Source organism: Sebastes umbrosus, chromosome 2 (genome assembly GCF_015220745.1).
Source record: "Sebastes umbrosus isolate fSebUmb1 chromosome 2, fSebUmb1.pri, whole genome shotgun sequence".
NCBI lineage: Eukaryota > Metazoa > Chordata > Actinopteri > Perciformes > Sebastidae > Sebastes > Sebastes umbrosus.
Window position 1 is genome coordinate 5923647 of NC_051270.1, and position 25246 is coordinate 5948892.

A 25246-nucleotide genomic window follows, 5' to 3' on the forward strand; every position below is an offset into this window, starting at 1 on the left:
GTATGTGCTGATTTAGGCCATAAAACGCTCACATTTCCATGGTAGAGCTATTACAACCCGCTGAGAGCCGTTGCATCTTTGCACAACAGCCAAATCAACACTGAACTACCATCTCGATTAATACACTGCACTGTGGGGACGGTGCTGGCTCTCTTTCACCTCGCTCTATCAGCGCATCTCACAAACACATTCTTGTGTAAAGTGCTCTCCCCTGTCTTTTCATTTTCATCTCTTGGTTTAAAATATTCATCAGCAACTTTAATGGACTTAATTGCTTTCAAGAGATCCTTAGCAAATACTGTTGATTAGTTGAAAATGTGTTAGTGACATGAAAAGGCAATGCCTGTGAATAATGCACTTGACAGGATTCATTATAACTGCACTGCATCAATGGAATTATTCAATGTCTGCATTTTTCTATAGCTGTTGTTCCTAAACATGTGGCTCCCCACACATTTGTTACACAGCTATACTCTTTTGTTGCTCACCAATGACTAAGACTGACTGAACATTTGATTTTCAAAATCAAATTAACTTAAAAGGAAGATTTGCCACCTTTTCATGTGGATGTCCAATCAGTGTTGATGGTAAATGTATTCAATTGAAGCAATACATTCCTCAGTGTGGGCTATACTGACTCAGAAATCTGAGTTCTCAGCTGCAAAATCTGTTGCTCTTCCTGCGTCCAGGGCCGTCATTTAACACTGACGTAGGTGGAAGCAAGGAAAAACTACAGGCTGCTGTTTAAGCTTGGAAGTCTCTAGAGTGTTCTAGATCAGTGGCTCCCAACCTAGTTTCTTTGTATCTAAGAAAAGCTGAGGTGTCCGACATCATCACCCTAAAAAAGAAAATGAAAATTCTTGAACAAAGTCCTCAATTTGAATTAAGTGATTCAGTGTACTAAATGAGGCAGTTTCGTCAACGTAATTAAAGTGATGACGTCTTGACAAATTACAGAATACATGACATGATCCTTTTTTGTAACAACTTAATTAATTTAGTCGAAATAGATTTTTTTGTTATTGTGGTTAAATAAATATCACTTATGGTGTTCTTTGATTGCTGCTACATCGCCTTGTTAATACCGGTGTGGCCCTCCCTTTGTTTGCATCAAGCGGGAGAACAAATAGGTTTTTGAACGCAATGAAATGTTGTTCTTTAAAGACCAACAAATATGTACTGAAGCAGAATATTTTGTTAGATTTTGCCTTCAAATAGCAAAAATATATGTATTTTCAAGTAGTTTTATATACAGACTTTTGTATAAATTATCCAGTAAGTGTGTTATTATGATTTTAGTTATACATGAGCAAATCTAATTTTGACAACCTCAGAGCAGACAAATCCTGGCAGAACCCCTGAGATCTTTGGACCCCTGGTTGGGAACCAGTGCTCTAGATGCCACTCAAAAACAGAACTTCCTTGTTCTTTTCGCTTGTATTGCAAACTAGCTGCATTTCAAACAGCGAAAATGACAACCCAGAATGAGTGCAGAGGATGTTTTTGGACGAGGATACATTTTACAGTGTTTTGGCTGACTCGGATATTCAGCCGTATTTATTGGAGCCAGAGAATACAGCTGAAAAAATGCAGCGGAGCTGTAGCGGGAAGATCAGCGTGAACATACTGTAGGAGTATGGATGCCTGCTGTTTTCCTGTGCCTTTGATTGATTCATTCACCTACTGCATAGTTCTTTCTCTTATTGTATTTGGAAAAACATATTGCTGCACAGTGGCTGCAATATAATGCATTTTTGTTTTATTAGTATTACTTTGTCTATTTGTATATAACTTTGTCTTATTCTATTCAATTTATTTTATCCTACTTTAATAAATCTTTTTTTGTATTGTGTTTTAAATTTAGCTCTTGTGCATTTGTTTACCTCATGTAAAGCACTTGCATCTGTTTTACCTTTATTTATTCACAGATGACTGCTTTTTTTACTTTCCCCCCCTAGATTCATCCTGCCGGTCCGGGGATCAAACCTGCGACAAGCCAGCTTCTCTCCTCTTAAGGCCACCACCGCCCCAGAGTTTGTAAGATATATAAAAATATAAATACCTTTCCCATTTTGACATGTTAAAAATGTACAAATACGTAATATCAGTTAGAATGTATATAATAATAAAAATGTAAATATATATGTTTTAGAGCTGTCAAAGTTAACGCATTAACGCAAATTGCGATTTTTACCTCGTAGTGGGCTCAGTTTTAAAGCTAGAGTGAAGATACTGGTATCATATAAAACTAGAAAAACCTGACACACTGACAGCTGTTGTTGCCCGTTGGGCTTCAGTTTGTTATGTTATGATTTGAGCATATATTTTATGCTAAAGGCAGTACCTGTGAAGGTTTCTGGGCAATATTTGTCATTGTCTTGTGTTGTTAATTGATTTCCAGTAATAAATATATACATACATTTGCATAAAGCAGCATATTTTCCCACTCCCATTTTGATAAGAGTGTTAAATACTTGAACAAATCTCCCTTTAAGGTACATTTTGAACGGATAAAAAAAATTTGTGATTATTTTAAAATTAATCATGATTAAATATTTTAATCGATTGACAGCCCTAATATGTATATAATATGTGTGCCAACAACCAAACCCCCGCCCCGATGTACCACGATGGGTGTGTCTCGGACAGTGTTTTCCGGTATGACCACGCTGTAGCTGTCTTTGTCCCACTGTGGCGGCTGGTTCTTCACGTTGGTGATGGTGACGGCCAGCTCCACTGAACTGCTCCTGTTCCCGCCGTCTGTAGCCACGATTTCCCTAGTAATGTAGGTCCTCTGTGGCAAAAAAAACACAGATGGAGAGGAGAGAAGATTACTTGATGTGTTCTTATGTTGCAGATTAGTGTGACGCAGCGATAATTATAGCTTCATTAAAGACTGATAAACATCGTGAATCTAGATCACACAGATATCATCGAGCAATCCATTTTCCACACTTCTGTGCAGGGACAAACTGACTGTAAGCTGCATTCTGGTAAAAACAAACATGCTTTTAGATAACTTTATTGATTGAAAGGGCAAGGCCCTCTGTGGAATAGCAGAGTTGTGTAAACCTTACAGGAACAATTAGATTTATCCACTGCAATCAGGCAAAACCATCTGTGTAAGTAACTAAAGAAAATAACTTATTCAAGAGTCTGCACTGCCAGTGTGGGTTAATTGGTATTTGTTGGAGAACAAAAACAAACTTTGACACCACAAGTTCACTTTTTTTCTATTTTGTTCATGGCCAAGGCTGCTTTATGCACCATGTGATGAAGGCTCTTTACACATTATGCCCTTTTAAAGGTATTTCAAATTCATAAGTCAAAGAATTGCTTTTCATAGAGCCAGTTTTTCACATGAATTGAGTTAAATTTTCAACATGTTTTTTTAGTTTTAAAATTCTATATTTGCTCTTAGCAATTAACAAAACCGAGATTGTCACACTGGCAAAGGCTGAAATAAACGTGTAGGCAGTTGCCTGCTTGTGTTATACTTTATGCAGTTGTACTCATTAGTGGAAAAAGTTTTGTATCTTCAAACATGGATGTGTTGTAGTGTGAACCATTCTCTCAGGCAAAAACACTGGCATGGTGCCCTGTGTTGGTGGAAGATGCAAGGTGCTGAGGATACAGACATTCATTCCTCTTGGCACTGCGAAGATGGCGAGTTGTTGCTTTTTTTGGGGGGCTTGATCATTGTGGCACTCATCTGAGGTACAGACTTGTTTTGCACACAATACGTGACAATTTCCTCTAGTGCTTGTTCATGTTCCCACCGAGATTGTTTTTCTTGCTGGGAGTGAAGCGAGGGGTTACAGGCAGTGAGATGAGGAGAATATCAGCGATGTTATTTCTCCTCATGCCAAAGACAAAGGCAGTGAAGACATTATCACATATCCAGGCTGCCAGTCTGCCACTGGCCACTGGACTTCTGCCCCCTCACTGTCAGCAATAAAGTGCTTGAATGCAAATATACTTGCTTTTCTGGACATGTACTAGGAGAAGTAGCAGGTTGTTTTACTTGCAATCTGAAGTTTTCTTTGCTAGAATTTGAAAAGAGTGAGTTCTTGAAAAATTGAAATGAAATGAAATTAGGAAATTACATAATTTACATAAAAGTGCTTTTGTGCCATTTCTTCTTTCGCTTCCCGGCTGAAAAAAGACCAGGAGTCGCTGCATAAAACACATCAGGTAAGATTACGTTTCATGTGTGTGAGGAACATAGCTTAGTTGGCTAGCTAGCTAGTCTTGATGATGTATATTGTGTGAGAAGAGAGCATGGATGTATAAAAAGAACTAGATACAGCGTTGGAGGCGGGCTCCCGTTCATTCCTATGAGAGTTGCTCAGTGGCGCATGAAGCCAAAATGGCTCGACTGCCGAGTGATAAAGTATCTGGATCATCCGGCGATCGTCCGCATCCATTGGGCCCATAGAGCAGGCGCAGTACCGTTTCCTTTAACCCCGCCTTCAAGCCCTCGGTCCAGCCTCGGTCTGGGTCTCATTCACATGATCGGAGGAAGGGAAATAACTCTGGATTCAGCTTTTAGTGCAATTTACAACTTTTAGGACCTAATGATTTAAATAAGGGCTATTCAAGTGTTCGTACTGGGAAGTTGATTCACCTCAAAAAACATTAGCTGCCGAGTTACAGACGCCTCTTCAAAATCTTCCTGGGGGCTTGGATGAGAGATGTAGTTCACTGAGCGGCTTCAAACTAAACTAAATGATACTGATAATGATTTGTCTCTCACCGCTGACTATCGTACATATTTTTTTTCTGAAATAAGGTCACATGGGGGACACCGCAACGGGAGGGACTTCGCCTCTCTATAGACCGGTACATAAACTGTATCATGTAACTGTCCCAACAGTGGTTTGGTATCATCTGTTTGCACATAGTGTTACCTGAGAAATGGGCTGGTTGACAAAGACCCAGCCTGTCAGGGGGTTGACCCTGAGGTACTCTGGCTGTTCACTGGACATAGAGTACGTGACAGCTGCATTGGTGCCAAAGTCATCGTCGTGAGCTGCCACCCGCAAGAAACTTGTCCCGATCATTGTATCCTCACGAAGGAAGTCTATTGGAGAAGAAAAAGAGGTGTGCTTTATGCCTCGGTAGTTCTGTGAGGCCTTATAGTCTTTTATACTGTATTTGTCAGTAACTTCAGAAAACACAAGCAAATAGAGAAGAAAATCTTGAGACTTTGATAACACGTGTCACATTTAAAAAAAAAAAAGGCTGCACACAAATAAAACATAAGCCAATTAAGAAAAAAACATCAATTTCACAACAAATATGTGGCATAAAGGAACACAGAGTACACAAGACAATCTGAAGCACTTCAAGTCATGCAGAACAGAATGGAACTTAGTTACATCACAACAAACACGTCAAGAAGACACTAAAATCTGAGGAACATGTTTGTCAATGGATAATGTTAAATACAGCTTTTAAAGTTAACAGTTTCAACAGTGAAGATGTTTTCTTCATTTGCTTGTTTTTGGTCCACTTGCTTGTGTTTTCTTACTGCAAGTTTCAGTGAGCTCTCTCAGTCACCATAACTCAGATTTAATGCATACAAATATCTACTTACACTCATATCGGATGTTCTCAAACTTGGGACTGTTGTCGTTCTGGTCCAGGATGAGGATGTTGAGCTGACAAATGCCAATCAGTGGGTCAGCTGCCTGGTCAGTGGCGGTCACTGTCACCGCGTACTCCCGCTGGCGTTCGCGATCAAATTTCCTGGCTGTCACAATTACTCCTGGAGACACAGAGATAACGAGGTTGATCAGACAGCTAAATCATACAAAACGACGCTCGGCCTCATGTCCCCGGAGCATTTGCAATTTAGCACCAAAATGATTTCCTCTGCTTGCCTTGAAGCTAAACTTTAAAGACAGTAGAGCAGACGATGAGCTGAATATGATGGGAAATGAGAGGTTTTCAAAAGTAGTTATCGTCAAATCCTAAGAGAATTATGTTTATTATATATTTTAGAAATGATTTTAGACATTAACAATATTTCCAGCTCTACTAAAAATGCTGTTGTTTCTGAGGTGAAAGGTATGTTTGCAACTTCGTGTCTTTTCCCCTCAGTCTCTCTGACGGGAGCAAAAGTTCTGTTACTGGGGAAATATTACCATCTATATCCGCCCTGACATTGTCATAAGGGGTTGTTGCCATGGTACTACTACTGCTACTATGTTATTTCCTAAAAAATATACTTGAATAACTGCTTGGGCTAATATTCAATTCAGAGTATTGAAGACCACATTTATTTGACATTGTTGGCAATCCTTGTTTTGGAATCAGAGCAGCGTAGATTATTATTACATGGATTCAAATGTTGCAGATTTATCAGCTAAACATTCATTCTGCGAACAATTTAAAAATTATTCATCCTCAACATTTGTTGTGTTATGGTTTCAGAATGATGAAAACAGTTGGAGAAAATTAGATACAAATTGGATTTCGGCTCTACAGGATGATTTTTTTTTTTATCCCTGGCAGCGATCATGTTTTTTCCGAATGATGTACAGATTTTTATTATCAAATGGATGGAAAAATAGTGCATACAGCTGCTGTAAATAGGATGCCCCCGGCCCCCTCTGGTTTGGGCTGAGCCCCGGATGTTTACAATGTCTGGCTTCGCCCCTGGTTTGGCACTTATTCGTCTTGCCTGCCTCATATTTGGCCTTGGGATTGTTGTAACCAATACATTTCCCTAAATGCCAAATCAAAGACATTTTTACATATTAAAGACTTTTTTTAAAACAAAATTTGATAGACATCAACCAGTTTTGTATCATTTCCCGTTAATATTAAATTAATAAATACGTTTTTTGATTTATTGTATACCAACAGTATCCCATCATGATTAATATATAGTGCACACTAGTTACACCACATATGTTTTATAAGTCCTAACATTTGCAAGTAAACCACTACAAATATTTCCCATGGCCCTTGTAAAATTCAGTAGATATGTTTTATTCAGAAAGGCTTGATAATGAATTTGATATATTAAAGATATATTCATTGAATTATTTCTACTTTTTGAGTAAAACTTTTACGAAATCACTTGCCAAATATACCCTTTGTTTTCCAGTGAGTATGTATCAGCATATTATAAAGTTAGACTTTTTTGAAGAACAAAAGTAAAACAAAGATTGGCTTCATTCCAAGAGCTTGAAATGCTTATACAGAAAAAACGATGCTTTTGTCCTTCCAGAGGTCCACATTAACTTTTTCATTATGTCAATATTGTTCGATTAATGCATACTGAGCAGCATATTTCATGAAGACAAGAAAAAGGAAGGTCAAAGCTGTTTTTTTTTGACATCCACAAAATTCAGCACTAAAGCCACTAGGCTTTTGAGGTATGATCCTTTATGTTAACTGCAAAATGACAACTACTGTACCTTTCATCCAGTCTGGTATTAAACTGGATCTACAACATCTTAGCTTTAAATTGTAGACTCAAGGCTGGCACACACTAAAAGATTTTCAAATCTTAACAGACGCCACACATAACGACATGTTATGTTCAATTTAACTGTTTTATTCCTATAGTGTGTGGTGAGCAACGACTTGGCAAAAATAGCAACCACACACTAACAGATTCATTCATGAACAACAAGAGTCCCGACTAAAAAGAAAACAGGAATCTCGCAAAATCTCTCGCGACTAAAGATGACTTAAATATAAACAAACATGGCAGACGATGGACCGAAAGACTTAGCAATGCTAGTTTTTGCATTACTTTGTACTGAAAATTCACAAAAGGATGGATGGATGAAGTCATGGAGGCACGTTAAAAAAAAACTTGCTGCAAATCAACAAGTTGGTCCTCCATCTGAGCTCCATCTTACTACTACTTTATGTTTCGCGTTTTGCATCAGCTCATGCATTAGCTGCAGCCGCCATGACGGCGGGGGGTTGTCCTTCCGCTTCAGGCAGCTTGGTTCTCAATTGGCTATCGTTCTTTACCACGTGACTGGGTCATCGGCTGTCCTCGGGGCTCCCCACACATAGCAGGATATCCGATCATAAATATTGAAGTTTAATATATACAATATGAAATCGGTGCGGCCAGGATGGACTTCCGAGCAGATCGGGGATGTAAAAAACACTCTTAACATACCTCACAACACAGGAATATTTGGAAAGATAATCTTTGGAACCATCAAAAACTCTGGGCTTTTCTGACGATTGTCAGGAGGGGAGGAATCGGGCCCAAAATCAGCTTGTCTAGTGTATACCCAGCATTACACACTAGTAGACACTCTGCATGCCTTGTTGCACTGCATCAAGCATGATAGATAGGCTGAAAGGAATTAAGCCTGCATAAGAATCCCTACTGGAATAAAAGTATGTGTAATCCTCTGTAAGTGTATGTTTGTGCAAGTGAAAGTGAGTATGTGTGTGTCTGAGTACCGGAGTCAGGGTGGATACTGAATGCAGGCACAGTGGAGTCTTTGTGCATGAAGCCGTAAGTGACCCTGCCATTGGAGCCCTCGTCAGCATCCACAGCGTGAACCTGCAGAACAAACGTCCCCGCTGGCTGGTTCTCCAGGACCGACGTGCTCTCTCGGTACTGCTGACACTGAGGAGAGTTAAAACAGCGGGTACAGAGGTAGGAGGAAAAGAAGATCACAGCAATGTAAGTATGGAGAAACTTAGATCAGCGCTCCATTCTATCGAAACTGGAATCAAGAGGATGTAGGAGGTGGAATGTTATTTATTATGAAAGGACATACTGATGAAAAAAGAAAGTAAGAAGCCTGGGTCCTGCCACATTTCCATTTATTTTCTACATTTGCTTGTCCTGTGTAAGGCAGATACTTCTAGTGGGTTCAGGGGTCTTGAAGCACATACCAGCACCCAATGGAAAGCTATTGGAAACGGTGCTCAATAGGTGCTTGGTGATGTGCTCACCGTGCCTTGGTAAATATGTAATCTGCTGATCTTTTGACACCTGCTTTGTTTAGTGCTGTCCAAAACATGTCTTCTTCATTGGAAATGGGGCACAACACTTCACAGTTAGCCTTCAGCTATGTACCAGAAAATAGCTGCAGTTGTATTCATAAAATCTAATTTTGAGTGAGGTCTTACAAAAAAAACATGATATGAATCAGGTACATTTCTGTCAGCCGAGCAAAACCTTTTATGTTGTTGTGCCATATTTTAGATTTTACAGAATAACGTAATGCACAGTAAACTGCTCATATAACTACAAGAGGAGTTGTATACTGTAGAAGGTAGTGACAACCCAATTTGGACAGGGATAACCCAGGGTTATCGTAAGCCTAGAACTATATGTCACACTGCACTTCTACTAACCCTGGGTTAAAAGATGTTTGACACAAAATTGCATTGAAATTTATAAAAAATGATTTTGTTGCTTGTTATGAATGCTTGCACACCCCTGCGGAACATTTGTGCGGGGAAAAAAATATTTTGACGGATGAAAAACTTTCTTCCAACTGAGGTCATACAAAATATTGCCATCATTCTGCAAAATTATTAGCCATAAATGCTTCTCTTCGTTGCACTTTGTTGAAAGTTTGTATCTTGGAACAATGGCCGTTTGTTTTCGGGGTAATGGACTGTCGCACACATGGGCTTTTTTCAGCCCAATGGGACATTTTTCGGACTATTGGTGTTTCACATTAACAATGGGCCATCCTCCTTTCACTATAGCAAGATTTGTAAATTAGCGTCCTCTTCGCAGCACCCATGTACGACAAACATCGCGATGACTACCTCAACAACCAAATAAAGGCAAATATATGGCTTGACATCGGGATTGGGATACAATGAAGATGGTCACGTAGCAGATATACACTTGCTAACGTTATAAGTTGGTCACGAAATGGGGCTAGCCACAACAGCTAGCGTTAGCATCACATTTGAGGTCCGATTAGTTATGTATTGTGTGGTTAACATTAGCCCCTTAGACATTCTCTGTCTGGAGGGGGTTTTGTTGTGTGAAGTGGAGATGTCACTATTTGGGAGGAAACTCATTTGGCCTCATTGACATAAACGGAACACAAAAATGTGGACAAGTCGCTCTGGACTGGGTGTGAATAGTTGTCAATGTGGAAAATTTGAATGCGGATTTTCCGCGTTCCCGCACCGCATCGTACTGGTGAGAAATGACTTTAAATGTCCGTTGTAACATGTGATTATTTTTTTTATTCTAGAATCCAATGTTTACTTTAGGCCCGTTTCAAAGAGGCAACTTTTAGCCCCGTGTATTTATAAAATTTTCATAGAACCCATAAACTGGGTTCTAACCCTGCTCTGGAGTAGGGCCAGAAAGCCCTGGGTTAAAGTTTGGGTTAGCCCACTTTGGAAAGTAGATTAAAAGCCTGAATAAGAATAAAAACTGAATGCAACACACAAACATTTACACCTATAAAGGTTTGCACCTGCACTGCATGCATTGAACGCCTGTGTCTCCATTAATTCAGTTTAATTAATTAACGGGATTTACCAGGAATTTTTCTAAATCAAAACCATAGGAATGGGAGTAGGAGTGCATTAGTGAGCTTGCGTGGTTGTGTGCCCATGTGTACTCGCTTACTAAAGATTACCATATGTACTCAAACAAAAGGCTCTTCCTCCAAATCTTGTTAACCTCACCACGCAACTGTCACCATGCAACCGTCCTAGCTGAAGACTAAAATTCTGCCGCATAGCTAAATGTTTAATTCAAGTAGAACAAGTGTGAACGAACAAAAATGTTGCAGTGGTTCAACAAATAGCTCAGACATACAGGCTTCCATTCCCAAATCAGATTGCGGAGAGACATTAAACTGGTGTGGTGCAGAAGCCCTAACCTTATGACTAAAGATCCAAGAACAACATTCCTTGCCTAAAAAACACAAAAATGACACAAAGGTCCAAAAGGTTGCATGCAACTGATTTTCCTTCCCCACCACTATACGCAGTAAAGATGGTCATACACTCCTCTTTTACCACTCACACATGCCAAAACTGTTAAGAGGATATGCTGTAAATCAGATTCTGTATCACTGGTATTGTGTTGTTTCCATCTCAAAAGATAAGAGCAATGTTATCCTGCACATAATCTATTGAACATGAACAAATAACATCAAGAATGAGGTTTTTTGATTAATTATCTGCCGTCCTGGCAGAGAAATCCTGTTTTTCCCAAGAGAAGAGTAATTCCCAAGACATCCAAAATTGAAAATTCAACCCTAAAACATTAACCCTATTCTCCATTTAACATCACAAAAGTTCTCTGAGTCATCATAGAGATTCATTAGGCGCTTTCAGTTCCTGGTGAAATGCAAGGTCGCTGCTCCGTGTTTGGGTTCTCAAAGATTTTGTCAATCACTGAACTTGTCAGACACACAGAGAGCTTTATTATCCTCATTTAAACGCTGCCTGGGTTTCACTCACACCCTCTACCCCCCCTTTTTTTCCTCTCTGCTCTCTCATCTTTCTCTCTCTAGTTCTTTCTTCCTGTCTCACTGGAGTGCTGATGCTCATGTGCCACAGACACAGCAGAAGGGAAGGAATCCCTCAGTACTGCTGATTGATGTCTTGCTTTGACATCTAATTAATGACAGTGGAACTTTTTTCTTTATCTTCTCCCCTTCCCTCCCGTCATGCCTCTGTCCATTCTTCCTATCTCCTCTACTCTGTCCTCCATTCTTCTATCATGCAACCATGCTTTGACTTTCTCTGCCCCTTCAACTTTTCCATCTGTAGTCATCAGAAGCTTTTAAACTTTTTGACTCCAATACTTCATATTTTGCTTCATGCCTTCCACAGATTACGGAGGGACTTTGGTGAAGATATGCAGGTATGCATGCAGGCATTCACTCATGCAATCAATCAGAAGAGTCAAAGGAAGTGCTACGTGTCACAGATGCCCAGTCAATGTGAAAAGAACCAGGGTGGGTGGACTGGACATTCCATACCAAACAAACAAACAAACAAACAGTTAGCTTAAGTGGTATCCTGACGAGGAAACCATCTTTTATACGCCATGCAGGTGTCTCCTCGTGGCAAACCGACATTCTCAAAGTTCTCTATTTTCTCCGCCTATCAACATCTGCGTAGTTAGAAACATTTGGATGTGCACTGACAGGCTGAGACCTGCTGCACAGAACCCCCGCGAAGGGTCATGTCTGATGGTGTGACCTCACTTTGGCCGAGCGGACACTCGCAACCCAAGCATAAATCACGCTTTAGTCGGCAGCAATGTTGGTGTTATGCAGACTGTCGTGAAAAAGAAGGAGTTGAGTTTGAAAGAAAAGCTCTGGATATACCAGATGATCCGAGTTCCTACCTTCACCTGTGATGATGAGGTTACTGAGAGAAAGAATGAGATCACAGATACAAGCAGTCAAAATGATTCTGCTTCACAGGGTGGCTGGGTTCACCTTTAGAGAGGGTGAGGAGCGAAGGAGTTCACTGCCCAACTTTTTTCTGTTTTGAATCCAATACCTCAGCTCAGGGTACTGGCTGATAAAGAGAACCAATATGATATCAGTGCTCTCTTTCTTTTACATTCTGTAACCTCAAAGCATAGAACTCATTGGGATCGTTTTCATCGAAGGGAACATGAGGCCAAGGACTGCTGTGGCACTAAAAACTAAACTGTTGGCTGTGTGTGACTGAAAAAAAATGTAATTGATAGCATAAACACTCATATGCAATGATGAAGGCTCTGATATTTACTGTGAATCAGTAGCATCTGACCAATCCGCTTAATAAAATCTAGTATCAACTGGTGTCAAAACCGAATGGGCAGATTGGATCATCCCCGGGAAGAGCTGGAGGACGTGGGTGGGAGGAGGACACCTTGGCTACCTCACTTAGCATGGACGGATGGATGGATAAGATCAGATATTCAGTCGCTTTGCAACAAGTGGGTAACTCAGCACACACATCACAGCAGGTTTGCTGGATGGTTGTTTGTGTTCATGTTGATCTTAGTATTTTGTATTCAAAAGTGTAGTCACGCATGAAGTGAGAGATGCACTGTCCTGTTTTCCGCCCTCCATTTCTGACACAGTGTGCTATAAATGTCCAACATGGGTATTTTTTGCTTCTACAAATATAGACGTGTATATGAATAAACCCACACGAGAGTGAATCACAGGGGTACTGGAGGTTAATACATGTAGTCAGTGTTTGTGTCTGCAGTCTGATATTTATGCCACTGGGAAAAGGTAGGATCTGGCTTTATCCGAGAGATCTCGCCTCCCTGTATTTCCACCTCTCAGTGTGAGTCTCTTGCTCCTTCTGTCTTGGTCCACTGATCCAGCTCGGAGTTCCAGAGAGGCTACAGTACGTTATAAGATTGGGCATCAAAACAAGATAAAAGGGGCCATGCTGCTTCAGTGTCCTGCTGCTTGCTGCCAGCGACCGAAGAAAAAACACCAACTTACGGATCTCTTTACTAACTGAAAAACCAACAATCAGCCTCTTTTCACTTTTCTGTTCCAGAACCGCGTTTACCCATCAGTTTGTCCATGGTGGACTTAAGTCTTTGTCCCTTTTTGACTAAAGACACATAAATAAACAGTCGTGTTTGTCCAGTGTTTTCTCTTCCACCTACTCTGTTGTTTCCCATTGTTCATATTTTTTATCTGCGTCATTTGTTGGTTTCTTTTTCATCTTCAGTTTTTTTTTAATTTCTTTTAAATTCTCTCTTTGAGTCAGAAGAGGCATGCTGAATGGGGGGGGGGGTCGGAGGTTTGTTTGTCCATTGCAATCAGCATCCTGCCCACAGTAAGAGAAGAATGAATCACAGACTTGGAGTATGATGCCAGCAGGAGATTCCTGAGAGAGACAATTGAGCATGCAGAGCACATGAAACGGCGTGCACCAGGAATCCCTCTCTTCTCATCTTCTCTCTTTTCTTTTGGCTCTCATCTTGTCGCCAGTCCCTCTGTTTATTCCTGCTAAGAGGTGAAGCCGAAAGGGAAACACTTGGCGCTCACTTTCCCCCAGGAGAGGGTGAACAGGGTTTACTCAGCAAGCCAGCGCTCCTAATCTTGGCTTGCGATACCTCGGGGGGCTTGAAAAGTCACCTCATTTAAAATTGAGACATGACTAGAAAAAAAAAGGTGGAGACATAGCGCTTCCAGAGCGGGTCGGTCGGGATTCCTCCCACATCCCTCAAAGCTTTAATTAAAAGACCGAGATGATGTATAGGAGAGACGAGTAAGCAGAGACGAGGGTCAAGCCGGCTAATCGCTCCTCCAGAGAGGAGAGATAGAGGCTAATAAATAGAGGATGTAGACAGACAAAGAGAGGGAGCCAGAGGAGTGATGGAGGAGAGATACTTGGCATTGATAGAGACAGAAAAATAGAACTAGTAAAGAAAAGGATGGAGTGAGAAGTCATTGAGACATATAAAGGAGAGTAGAAAGCAGCGGAATAAATGGCATAGCAACCAGGAGAGCAGACACAGCAACATGGTTTCAATCACAAGTGGATAATGAGCCAGACTAAACAAGGTTTAATGATGCCAGTGTGTCGTCTTACCTTTTCAAAGACGGGCTTGTTGTTATTCACGTCGTCCACTCCCACTATGACCTGGGCCGTGGATGACAAGGCCTGGGGTCCGCCTGAGGCGTTGTCATCCGTGGCCGTAACATTGAGGATGTATTCAACCCCCTGGAGGTGAGGGGGCGGGCTGGAGCGCAGACGGATCAAACCTGAAAAAGACAAACGTAAGGACACTCAGTCAGCTGGTACTGTGATAAATACTTGATGTTCAACCTTTAAGTTTGAGATGAACACATTTCTTTTTCTGGAATTTAAGGAGACAAATTTGAATTAGCATTTGGAAATCCCAAAGATAATACAAACACTTTAACTTCACTGCAACTATTAAAACTGGGCTGACCACATGTTTAGCAGATATGGTAATGAAGCCATTACAGAACATGGGATGTTGAAAACGTACCAGGACACAGAGGATTTCTGAGGTAACTCAAAATCTTGTCTCCAAATCCCCTGAGCTTTCGCACACCAGGAATAAAGGCGTCAACCAAAGATGTCGTGCGGAACGGGTTGCGTTGCGCCTATACTCATGAAACAACAACACAGAGACTCCCTAGTCCAAACCAAGACGGCAAACTCTCCTACTCCTTTCAGCCTTGACAAAGGCAGCACAGACCAGATCCACTCCTTCCATTCTTATCTTTAAAAATTAAAGCCCTAGACATATAATATTTGCAGGCTAGTATTTCGCAATTTCGTCATTTATTTGTCACGCCCCAGGTGTGTAAAGGTCTTTAAAGGTGCAATGTGTAAAATAAAGCCAGAATGTAAGCCAAGTCCGTATTTAAATGTATCAACTAGGGCTGTCAATCGATTAAAATAATTAAACGCGATTAATCACAAAGGAAACGCACATTTTTTATGCTTTCAAAATGTACTTTAAAGGGAGATTTGTCAAGTATTTAATACTCTTATCAACATGGGAGTCGGCAAATATGCTGCTTTATGCAAATGTATGTATATATTTATTATTGAAAATCGATTAACAACACTAAACAATGACAAAAATTGTCCGGAAACCCTCACAGGTACTGTTAGCATAAAAAATATAAATTTTCATTCAGATATCTTGAGGTCAGAGGTCAAGGGACCCATTTGAAAATGGCCATGCCAGTTTTTCCTTGCCAAAATTTTGCGCAAGTTTGGAGCATTATTTAACAATGGATTCCTTAGCTTTTTTAGTTTCATTTGATGCAAGTATCTTCACTCTAGCTTTAAAGCTGACACCACTACAACCTAAAAATCGTAAGTTGCGTAAATTCATTAAAGAAATTAGTGGCATTAAAACAAATTTGCGTTAACACATTATTTCCTCTTTAACTTTGACAGCCCTAATATTGACATTATTAAGTGTAAACCCATCAGAAAAATGAAAAGCCAACTCAGCAGATGTATGGTTAAGCATATAACTAGTACCAAACAACGTACTACAATACTTATGTGTTAAATACGAGATTGTTATATAAAAATCATTTTTGAAGCAGATAAAATTCCGAGAGCAGAGAGCTTTGAATTTCTTATCTTAAAATGGTCCGTTTACAGACAGTTTTTGTTCCTTAAAGGGAAGCCATATTATCCATTGTATCTGTATCAGTGATGACATCTCTGTCAGACTTCCATTCATGTATTGATGTTCAAACTGTTCAGACCCAATCCAGTCACTGCAGATATACGTCAAAGTAAACCAGTGAGCTTATTTTAGCATGACACTTCAGTACAATCATTCTCGATACAATGCAATCTTAACGCTATAGACCCAGCCAATTTAACTGACTGCCTCAAATTCTGGGTTGACATCAATGGCACAGCCTTTACAGTAATTGCTGCAGCTCATACCTCACACATCCTACAACAGGTACTCAAAGCTGAAGTTGCAGACAAAAAAGAGGATCATCTCTCACATAAAAACCAACTTCTTAAGTAACAAAAAAGATGTGGGAGCAAACAGAAGTGACTCTATGTAATTTCTCCTTTAAAGTCTCTTCGCTGAAGTGGAACACTTGAACACACACATAGTGGCTGTGATTTTGAGTGGAGGGAAGGGTGAGTCAAGCAGGTGAGTAGTAGCCAAAAACTGCACTTAGGTATTCTTATTTTATAATAAAACTGAAAAATAGCCATCAAAGTCCCTGTCGTCAATTAAACCAGAACCTCCAAGAGACTTAAGAATGTAGTCACTTGAATATACTCACACCGTCGCTGCAGAAGCGTGGCGTCCTCCCTCCGGTTCCCCCTCAAGTTAACACTGCTAGATCTGTCAACACTGTTTTTGCACTGGTCGTGCTGTTAGCACCATTAGCTGCTAGGCAGCTCAGCCGTCGCCATGATTGAGTTGTTGCCGTGCTGAAGCAACACCTCAATCATAGACGTGTTCTGAATTTGGAATTTAGCACCTTTAAGGTTAGATACCAATCTAATTACTAAGTATAGCGTGTTGATACTGTTTGGCACTGTGGAGTGGAGCAGTTTGACAATATAAACGTGGTGAAAACAGGCTTCACCATCCCAATGTGCCACTTCAATCATCAGTCAACCTTATCGAGAAATCTACAGAGTCCTCTTTATGGCAACAAAAAGAGTTTTGATGATTAAAACTAATAACATGTGAAAGCTGTATTTCAGATACCCTCTGAAGGCTGACGGACCCGGTACCAGGTCTAAACGGGTTGTACCTTGTGGCATAGTTACAAAAAAGTCACAATGGAAGATAATCTATTCATAGGACATATGCATGCCATACCGTTTGAAAACCTGAGGTCTTCAGCTTTCAGAATCTGTAAACCAACTGTATGTTGGTCAAACTATGTCTTATTATAAAGTAAAATCTGCCATTTTGGGTGACAGTGTCAGTGTGAGCACACTGCACACAAAGAGTGTGACTGCAAAATGTGATGTTTGACACCTTCATTTCACCAGCTGTGTCTGTGAAAAAAGGTGTATTTATGCTGCATTGGAAAGCTTGGAACTTTTGATCACAACTTGTTCACAAAGTTTATTTCTGTACAACTTTATTGTTAATAAGACAGCTTGACTAACATACAATTGGTTTACAGAGTCTGAAAGCTGAAGACCTCAGGTTTTCAAACAGTATGGCATGCATATGTTCTATGAATAGATCATCTTCCATCGCAACTTTTTTGTAATTGTGCCACAGGGTGCGACCCGTTTCAACTGAGTACCGGGTCCGTCGGCCTTAAACAGGTAAAGAATAAAACAATAAAGACTGTAAACATGAGATAGGCTCACTTGCTAAAACGAGCATCATTGTACGATATGAACAGCTCTCCACAAATGCCAGAAAATGACCCTTGCATGTACCAAGAAATGCTAACTAAATGAAAACACTGAATTTTCAACTGTTAGAGATCACTGATTAGCTGTGTATGAGTGGACAGAGGATGCTTGGCAACCTGAGGGTTTGAAATCTATAGAGAGAATCAACATTGATAGTTGAAAATAACCCGCATTATCCTTAACACTGTCTGTTGCAAAGGCACAAATGTTTCCATTGTAAGTAAGAAGAAAAAAGCCAAGTCATGAGAGAGAGAGAGAAGTTTCTGGTGTACACACACTTTATTTTAGTTGTTAGCTCTGAGAGAGAATTCATTAATTATGGCTACACAACATATGAATAGTTAAATTGATTGGTATTCCCTTTTAGCGGCATCATTCTGGCATTCCATTTCATCCTCTCTCTCTCTCTCTCACTCTCTATCTCTCACTGGCTCTCTCTTTCAGTCCGGTGTAGGCGTCTCATCTGCATCCCACTCTCTGCTTTGAATGACTCTCCTCCACTCTGCATTCATCTCACCCTCTGGTGCTCTGTTTACTTTGTATGTGTGCTTGTGTGAGAGAGAGTGTGTGTGTGTGTGTGTGTGAGTGTGTGTGTGGGTTAAAAGTGCGGACACACTTATTACATCCTCCTTATCTTCAGAGGCAGCGGCAGGTGCTGTGGCTGTCATGTGTTCACTTGGTTTTCACAAGAGAACCTGGAATTGGAATCATATGTACACTTATCATAGATATGTATGTGTGTGTGTGTAATATTCATCCTTCTATCTCTGTTTACCAGACCAAAGGAACTGATGAGACAGATTGCAGCCAGACGATGTATGAGTTTGTTTTTTTATGCGCTTGTGTTCATAGCTACTGCACCAGCACGACACATGAGGAAGAATTACATCGTATCGATTTGATTTGATTCTTTGGAAAGGATCGATAAAGGAAACATGATAAAGAAAAAGAGGAGAGTAGTTGTTGTACTCAAGTTAATACTATACAAGCTCATCATTTTTGAGCTGCATATGTACAGTATGTCCCTTCTGTTTGCCTTCCAGTGTGCGTGTGTGCATGTGTGCGTGTGTTGTTGCGCAAGAGATGGAGGATTGCCATGGAGGGGGTGTCTGCCTCGAGGTGTTTGTCACAATGGCTGGTTCCCTGGCACTGCTGTCCATGGTTAAGGGTATGCGTAGGGGTGTGTGTGTGTATGAGTGCGTGTGTGTGTGCGTGTGCGTGTGCATGTGTGTGTGTGTGTGTGTGTGTGTGTGAGAGAAAGAGATAAAAATAGACAGGGAGGGAACGAGAAAGAGGGGGGAAAGATGATTCCAATTTACAGTTGTAGAGGTGCAAGGGGAGGAAGCTCTGCCTCAAGAAAGACGTGTCACATGCAGTGTCAGACACTTATAAATGCATAAATATACTCACACACAGACCGTAAAATACACACGGGTGCACACAAACACTTATATTCAGCAAACGCTGCTGCAGAGGTTTATGCCGGGTATAATAAAGTCCAGCAGTGATCTTTTTTCTTCTTTTTTTTTCCCAGGCCAGACTCCAGCCAGCCAGCACTCTGTATGCAGAGCAAACCGAGGGGATGTTTTGCAAAAGCTTGTATGTAGATGATTAATACGTCTCACAGCCTATTTTTTCCTGTTATTTCACAGGAACAACACATTGCCTTTTTCTGTTAAGAGAGTCCAGATTCTGTGGTTTAACGCAAATCCACCACATGCACGTAGTTTTTAAGCTGTTTTCATTTTTATTAGTCTTGCAAAGTTGACCCAATTTTCACAACATTCTGCACACAGCACAGTGTTGATGTGCCCTGTTGGCTCAGAATTACGGTATTTTTTTTTTTACCACTGTGAAACACAAATGCTTTTAATACTGAAGACACACATGACATGATTCCTAAATGCCTCCTGCTAGAGTGCCGACATTTTTGACATTCTCTGGATCAGCCCGCAAAGCCTTGCAATCTTGCAACAGTGACATTTTTTAACCTTCAATCTCTAAAAGAAAAGTTAGCACAGCATATTTTAACTATTATATTATATTATATAAGGCTTTGGTGTCTCAGAATTGTGATCCTTGTAACCATGTAACTGTGATACACAAAAGAAGTGGATGGCAAACAGGAAGCGATCCATAACTCCCTTAGAGGAAACAATTTCACATTAAATTATGTGGGCATCCAGGCTGTGGTGCATTATTAAAACAGTATCACAGTGCCTTGTTTTTGTGTGTTTGTTTTGTCCCAAGCTCACGTTGGTACATTGTCAAGCACACAGGAAATCTCGCCAAACAGACCCAGACACAGATCCTAACTATTTGTTTGTCTTTTTCCTCACATCTGAGTTGGACTGGATGCTGTTCATACCGTAAAAGAGTCCCATTTGTCTACAAGTTTTGACAAATAAACGCAGGTCTCAATTAGATGTCGGGTAACTTTTGTCAATATGGACATGCTACACATTGTTAAATTAGTTAGATTCTCCACAATTCAATCGTTCAGTTCATTTTACAGAAACCTTGAGAACCAAAGTATTATTCATTAAATTATTTGGTACTGTTAAAGGAACAGTGTGTAGGATCTGGCGGTATCTAGCGGTGAGGTGAGGAGATTACAACCAACTGAAGCCTCTACCGTGTGCCAAGCATGTTGGAGAGCTACGGTGGCCAACGCGAAAAACGTGAATGGTCCTATCTAGAACCAGTTGGAGCAGAGCCAGTACGTAGAGTGTGTATGGGAAGGGAGTGGTGAAGCAAGAGAGAGAGAGAGGGCAGTGGCAACGGGAGCAAGTAACGTTAACGGCCCAAGCAGGAAAAGTTAACAGTGTTTGGTTTGTCCGTTCTGGGCTTCTGTAGAAACATGGCGGTCTATTCATGGCCTGGCACGAGCAGATATGTGACACATCATTTGTACCTAGACTTTTTAAACCACAGAATTTGTACTTTGTATTTAATAGAGTTGTCTTGGATATTAACTCCAAGGCTATGACCATGACTCACATTATGCATCAGCTTTACAGTATATTTTAAATAGGCAATACTTTAGAGGTATAAATAAGTCTGCAAGCTGCTATAATATACTGTGGGGTCAAACTTTCACTCAGTAGAAATCAATAATTACAATGAAGGCAACACTTCACGATAAAAATTCTTAAGACCCAGGCCAATTTCAATATTTAACTGGAAGTCTGTTCAGCACGGCTACTGTGTGGAAGCATAACCCACTGATAACCTCAAGCCTGCATTACATGTCTTTACATTTAAAATCTGCATGTACAATTCCCTCTGCGCCTTTTCTCATGTAGACCAGGCTTTTAATTATGGACACTTATTCCATGCTAGCGTTGCTGAATGTCAGTCGAGGTTTGTCCATTTCAGCAGCTAGCTGCATTCGGGCCAAATCTCCCACCTGGACACCTTTACCACGATTAGAAAAGGCAATTTGCTCATACTCTAAAATGACAGTAGCCTAGACAACGGTGTGCTCCCAATTTCTCATTATCCAAACCAAATAGGCTATTGTATGGTGCGTGGCTGGGGCTGATAGGGGTTGCATTGTAGAATGGGCTTACAAGAGATTGTGATAAATACAAAAAAGAGGTACAATGAGACTAAAATTAGAACAATTGTTACAATTGCTACATAAAGAGCGACCGACTGGGGTCAATAAAGACTGTTCACAAAAGATGAATAAATAAATTAACTATCCATTTAAATGCAGATTATTTCAATACTGCAATTAACATTGACATCAATTTCATTTTGTATCATATTATTAGGAATAGCAAGTGGTACAATTGGTGCTAATTATACAGTACATGTTATATTTGTAGATACACTGATCAGCCATTACATTTGGACAGCATGTGCACCCTGACCGGTCTGTGGCCAAGCACATCGGATAGAAGGATGGAAGCGACACGGCTGGCGGTTTCCACGTGTTTTAGATGCGACATGCGAACGGCCCTTAACACTGCTTGATAGGTGTAAATTAAATAACAAGACTAAGACAGCAATGCCAATGGTTCTGTGAGGTTGTACTTAGGCACAGCGTACTTTGAGCTAAATGCTAAAGTCAGCATGCTAACATGTTCACAATGACAATGCCATCATGTTGTATAGCAGGTTACCAGGTTTACCATGGTCAGCATGGTAAACACAAAGTACAGCTGAGGCTGGTGGGAATTGCATTAGTTTTGCAGGTATTTGATCATAAACAAGGTAAGGGTTTAACTGCGGGGGACATAAATGCCTGTACCACATTTCATGACAATCCATCCAATGGTTATTGAGATATTTCACTTAAAACCATAAATGTCGAACTCATGGTGGCATAAGAGGTGAAGTTTGGGAATCATGAATCAATGTACAAAATGTTGTGCCAATTTATCTGACAAATGATGGGATTTTTCACTGGGTAAGTGTAATGCTGGCAGCAGACTATTGGAAAAATCAGGGAATCACCACAGTCATTACAATTCATCCTCCTGGGACCATGAATGGCTGTATAAATGTCATGGCAATCAATCCAATAGATAGGTATAGATATTTCAGTCTAAACCAAAGTGTTGGACAGACCAACTTACATTGCCATCCCTAGAGCCATGCCCCTAACATGGTTAAAAACAGATTGTTTTGATTGAGTCCCTATGAAAACTGTTAACAGTGTACTCTGTGGATTGTCCAGAGTAACAAATGTTACTGGAAAGTCATGTACATTTTAATTTGTTTTTTAATGCTTTGAACACAACAAATTTGTTTGTTTTTCTCCTCAATTGTGTTGGTGTTGAGGCAACATTTTGTGTCTCAAAACCTGTGGCATTATTTTAAATGATATAATAATTTAAATAAAAGAAATTTGAGTGAACAAGCCTTTTACATTAGTAGTAGTAGAAAAAGTAGCAATAGTAAAGGTAGCAGCAGAATAAAATAGGTAAAGCAGTAGTGATGGACAGAAATAGTAGCAGTTGTCAGTTTTTTTTTCTAACATCAGAAAGTTGGACTCCTGACCCCTAGAATCATGAATTAGAATAAAAAAAATGTGTATATCCATACCAAAGATGCATTAAGGGTGTAAGCACTCTTCCACCCAACCTCTCTCCACCCACGCTGCTCCAACAGCGCCGCGGAGTGCACTCATGCTTAATGAATTGAGACAGAAGGCCAGATAAATGTGACCAGTTCAGTAAAGGCAGCAGGCAGACACAGAGAGAGGCTACTGCCTGCTCGCTATGTTGCATATACAGGGAGCACCGGAGGCGCCCTGTAGTCCGATCCCCGCTTTACTCTGCCTCTGGTTGGCATAAACATCTAATAGGGCCTAAAAGCCTTAGATGAGAGCAACACATGCTGGGTAAGTGGTTGGAAATGGGACATGGAAAAGGTTTTAGGACATTCCAAGAACAAAGCATACAGCGAGCGTCTGTTCTAATCTATGAGATATGTGTCCCTGTAGTATGGGTTATGGCCCTGTGAGTATGTGCAGCTCTCTGAGTGTGTCTCTGGGTGTGTGTGTGTTGGTCTGCATGCATGCATGCATGCATACATACAGTACAAGTTTGGTTCTATGTGAGGATGCTAATTTAGAATTTTTTTTCTAACCGATAACCGACCCTCATTAACCGATTATTAACCGACAAGATTAGTGTGTCGCATGCAGCGGTGCGTCAGCTGCAGTTGTATGTGCAAAACAGACAACTGAGTCCCCAGTTCACCCGTCCGGTAGAGTTAGCAGCCATGGTGCTGCGTGTGTTGTCGAGGACACATGCAGCCACTTTCCCAATAAGTCTAAAGCGCAACATTTAGTTAAGCTGCGAGGTTGTCAGCTGTGTGTCTGCCGGGCGTAATGACAAACCGTGTGTGTGGTGGCGGTGAGTGTGGGGTTGTCGGTGACGTTATAGCTGTGAACGTAGCTGTAGCAGTGTGTGTACAGTTTAATAATCGGCGAATAAATGCTCAAGACCCGAGCCAACTTCCTGCATCTTGCAACACCGGCTCAGACTCTCTTAAGGTGGGCTGGTAAGGTGGACCAGCTTTTCTCCTTAAAGTGACGAGCCGCTCCTCTGAGTTTTTGCTCAACTTTTGAATTATTTTTTTATATTTCTTTTAACTGCTTAACCTATAGCATTAATTGGTAAAAATGTTGAATGTCAGTTAAACGATTAATTATTAACATCCCTAGTTCTATGTATAATTCTGTGTAAACATACAGGTGTTGTTTGTGGTTTTGTCTGTGCATGTCTGTCTATGTACAGTATGTGCCTGTGTGCTCACATGTGTGCCTGTATACAGTATAAGAGTGTTTTTCCATGTCTATAAATGTGTCTCTATGTGTGGGTGTTGCTGCTAACAGGGCCAGCGCATATCTTCGCTTATCAGAGATGGAGAAGATGTTTCCTCGGGGGTCAGTGAGCAGCCGTCACTTCACATGAAGGCAGCCAGGAGGGAGGAAGGAGAATGATGAAGCAAGGAATGGGTGAGAGACAACACAGAGGACTGGGGACAAAGCGGGGCGTGTGTTTGTGGGGGGGGGTTTGGGGTGTAGGAGGAGAGGGACGGAGGGAGTGCTTCCTCCAGTCAACATCATGCCAACTGGAGACTGGAGCTGGGAGAGAACGAGGGGAAAGTGAAGAGAAGGGATGAAAGAAAGTGTGATAAAAAAAAGAAAAAGAAGAGAGGGAAGTGGACTAGTGAAGGAAAGAAACAATAGCAATATATTTGCCAGAGGGGACCAGGGAGAAGAATGAGGGCAAAACAATGTGGGTTTGTTACATAAAGCAGGATCAGACGCAGGTCAGCACATCAGACCCAACACAATAGATGGAGGCGAGCAGTTCAGGAGGAAAGACTAAATAATAGAAATAAAACAAGACACCGGGGCGACTAATGCTGCCCCATCACTGGTTATATAGGAGACTTCACTGAAACAAACTCACCTACTGTCTCCCTCTCAAGGAAATACTACTTTCCGAATTGCCATAAAAGTTAGCCGAGGAAAAAAAGCAAATGATCGAAGCCTGTTTATTGGCGCCAGCATTTCCCCTTTGCTGTCAGTAAATACTTCCTCCCCTCGGAGGAGGGTTGAGCGGGCGTTTCTGTATTTATGGGTTTTAATAGGAAGAGCGTGATCATCATATTGACCGGCCTGCTCGGATCCTAATGGGCACCTTAAATCTCGGGGAAACACACTGTATTCTGGGGTGAGTTACAGGCAAATTAACATGGAGAGGGAGGCCGGCGGAGCCGATCCAGCCCGAAGGGAGGAAAACAATCGCTTGAATGATTGTCGGACATTTAGGATGAGCTGGGAGGGGTGGCGACGAGAGGGGAGAGGAGGCAATAAACGATTTTCATCAGCAGCAGAGAGAGAAATGAGGTGGGTTGGAGAGGG

The 25246-nt window shown here is 40.9% G+C and overlaps 1 protein-coding gene across 1 annotated transcript in view; it reads right to left on the minus strand.

Annotated features, from left to right (window-relative positions):
• si:ch211-186j3.6 (neural-cadherin) overlaps positions 1–25246 on the minus strand; it is a 338768-nt gene that overhangs the window by 177843 nt on the left and 135679 nt on the right. Inside the window, exons 8-12 of the mRNA XM_037746583.1 lie at positions 14542–14714; positions 8446–8614; positions 5600–5770; positions 4911–5083; positions 2627–2794 (exon numbers count right to left, since the gene is read on the minus strand). Of these exons, the coding sequence (XP_037602511.1) occupies positions 2627–2794; positions 4911–5083; positions 5600–5770; positions 8446–8614; positions 14542–14714 (854 nt within the window). The remainder of the gene's footprint in view (positions 1–2626; positions 2795–4910; positions 5084–5599; positions 5771–8445; positions 8615–14541; positions 14715–25246) is intronic.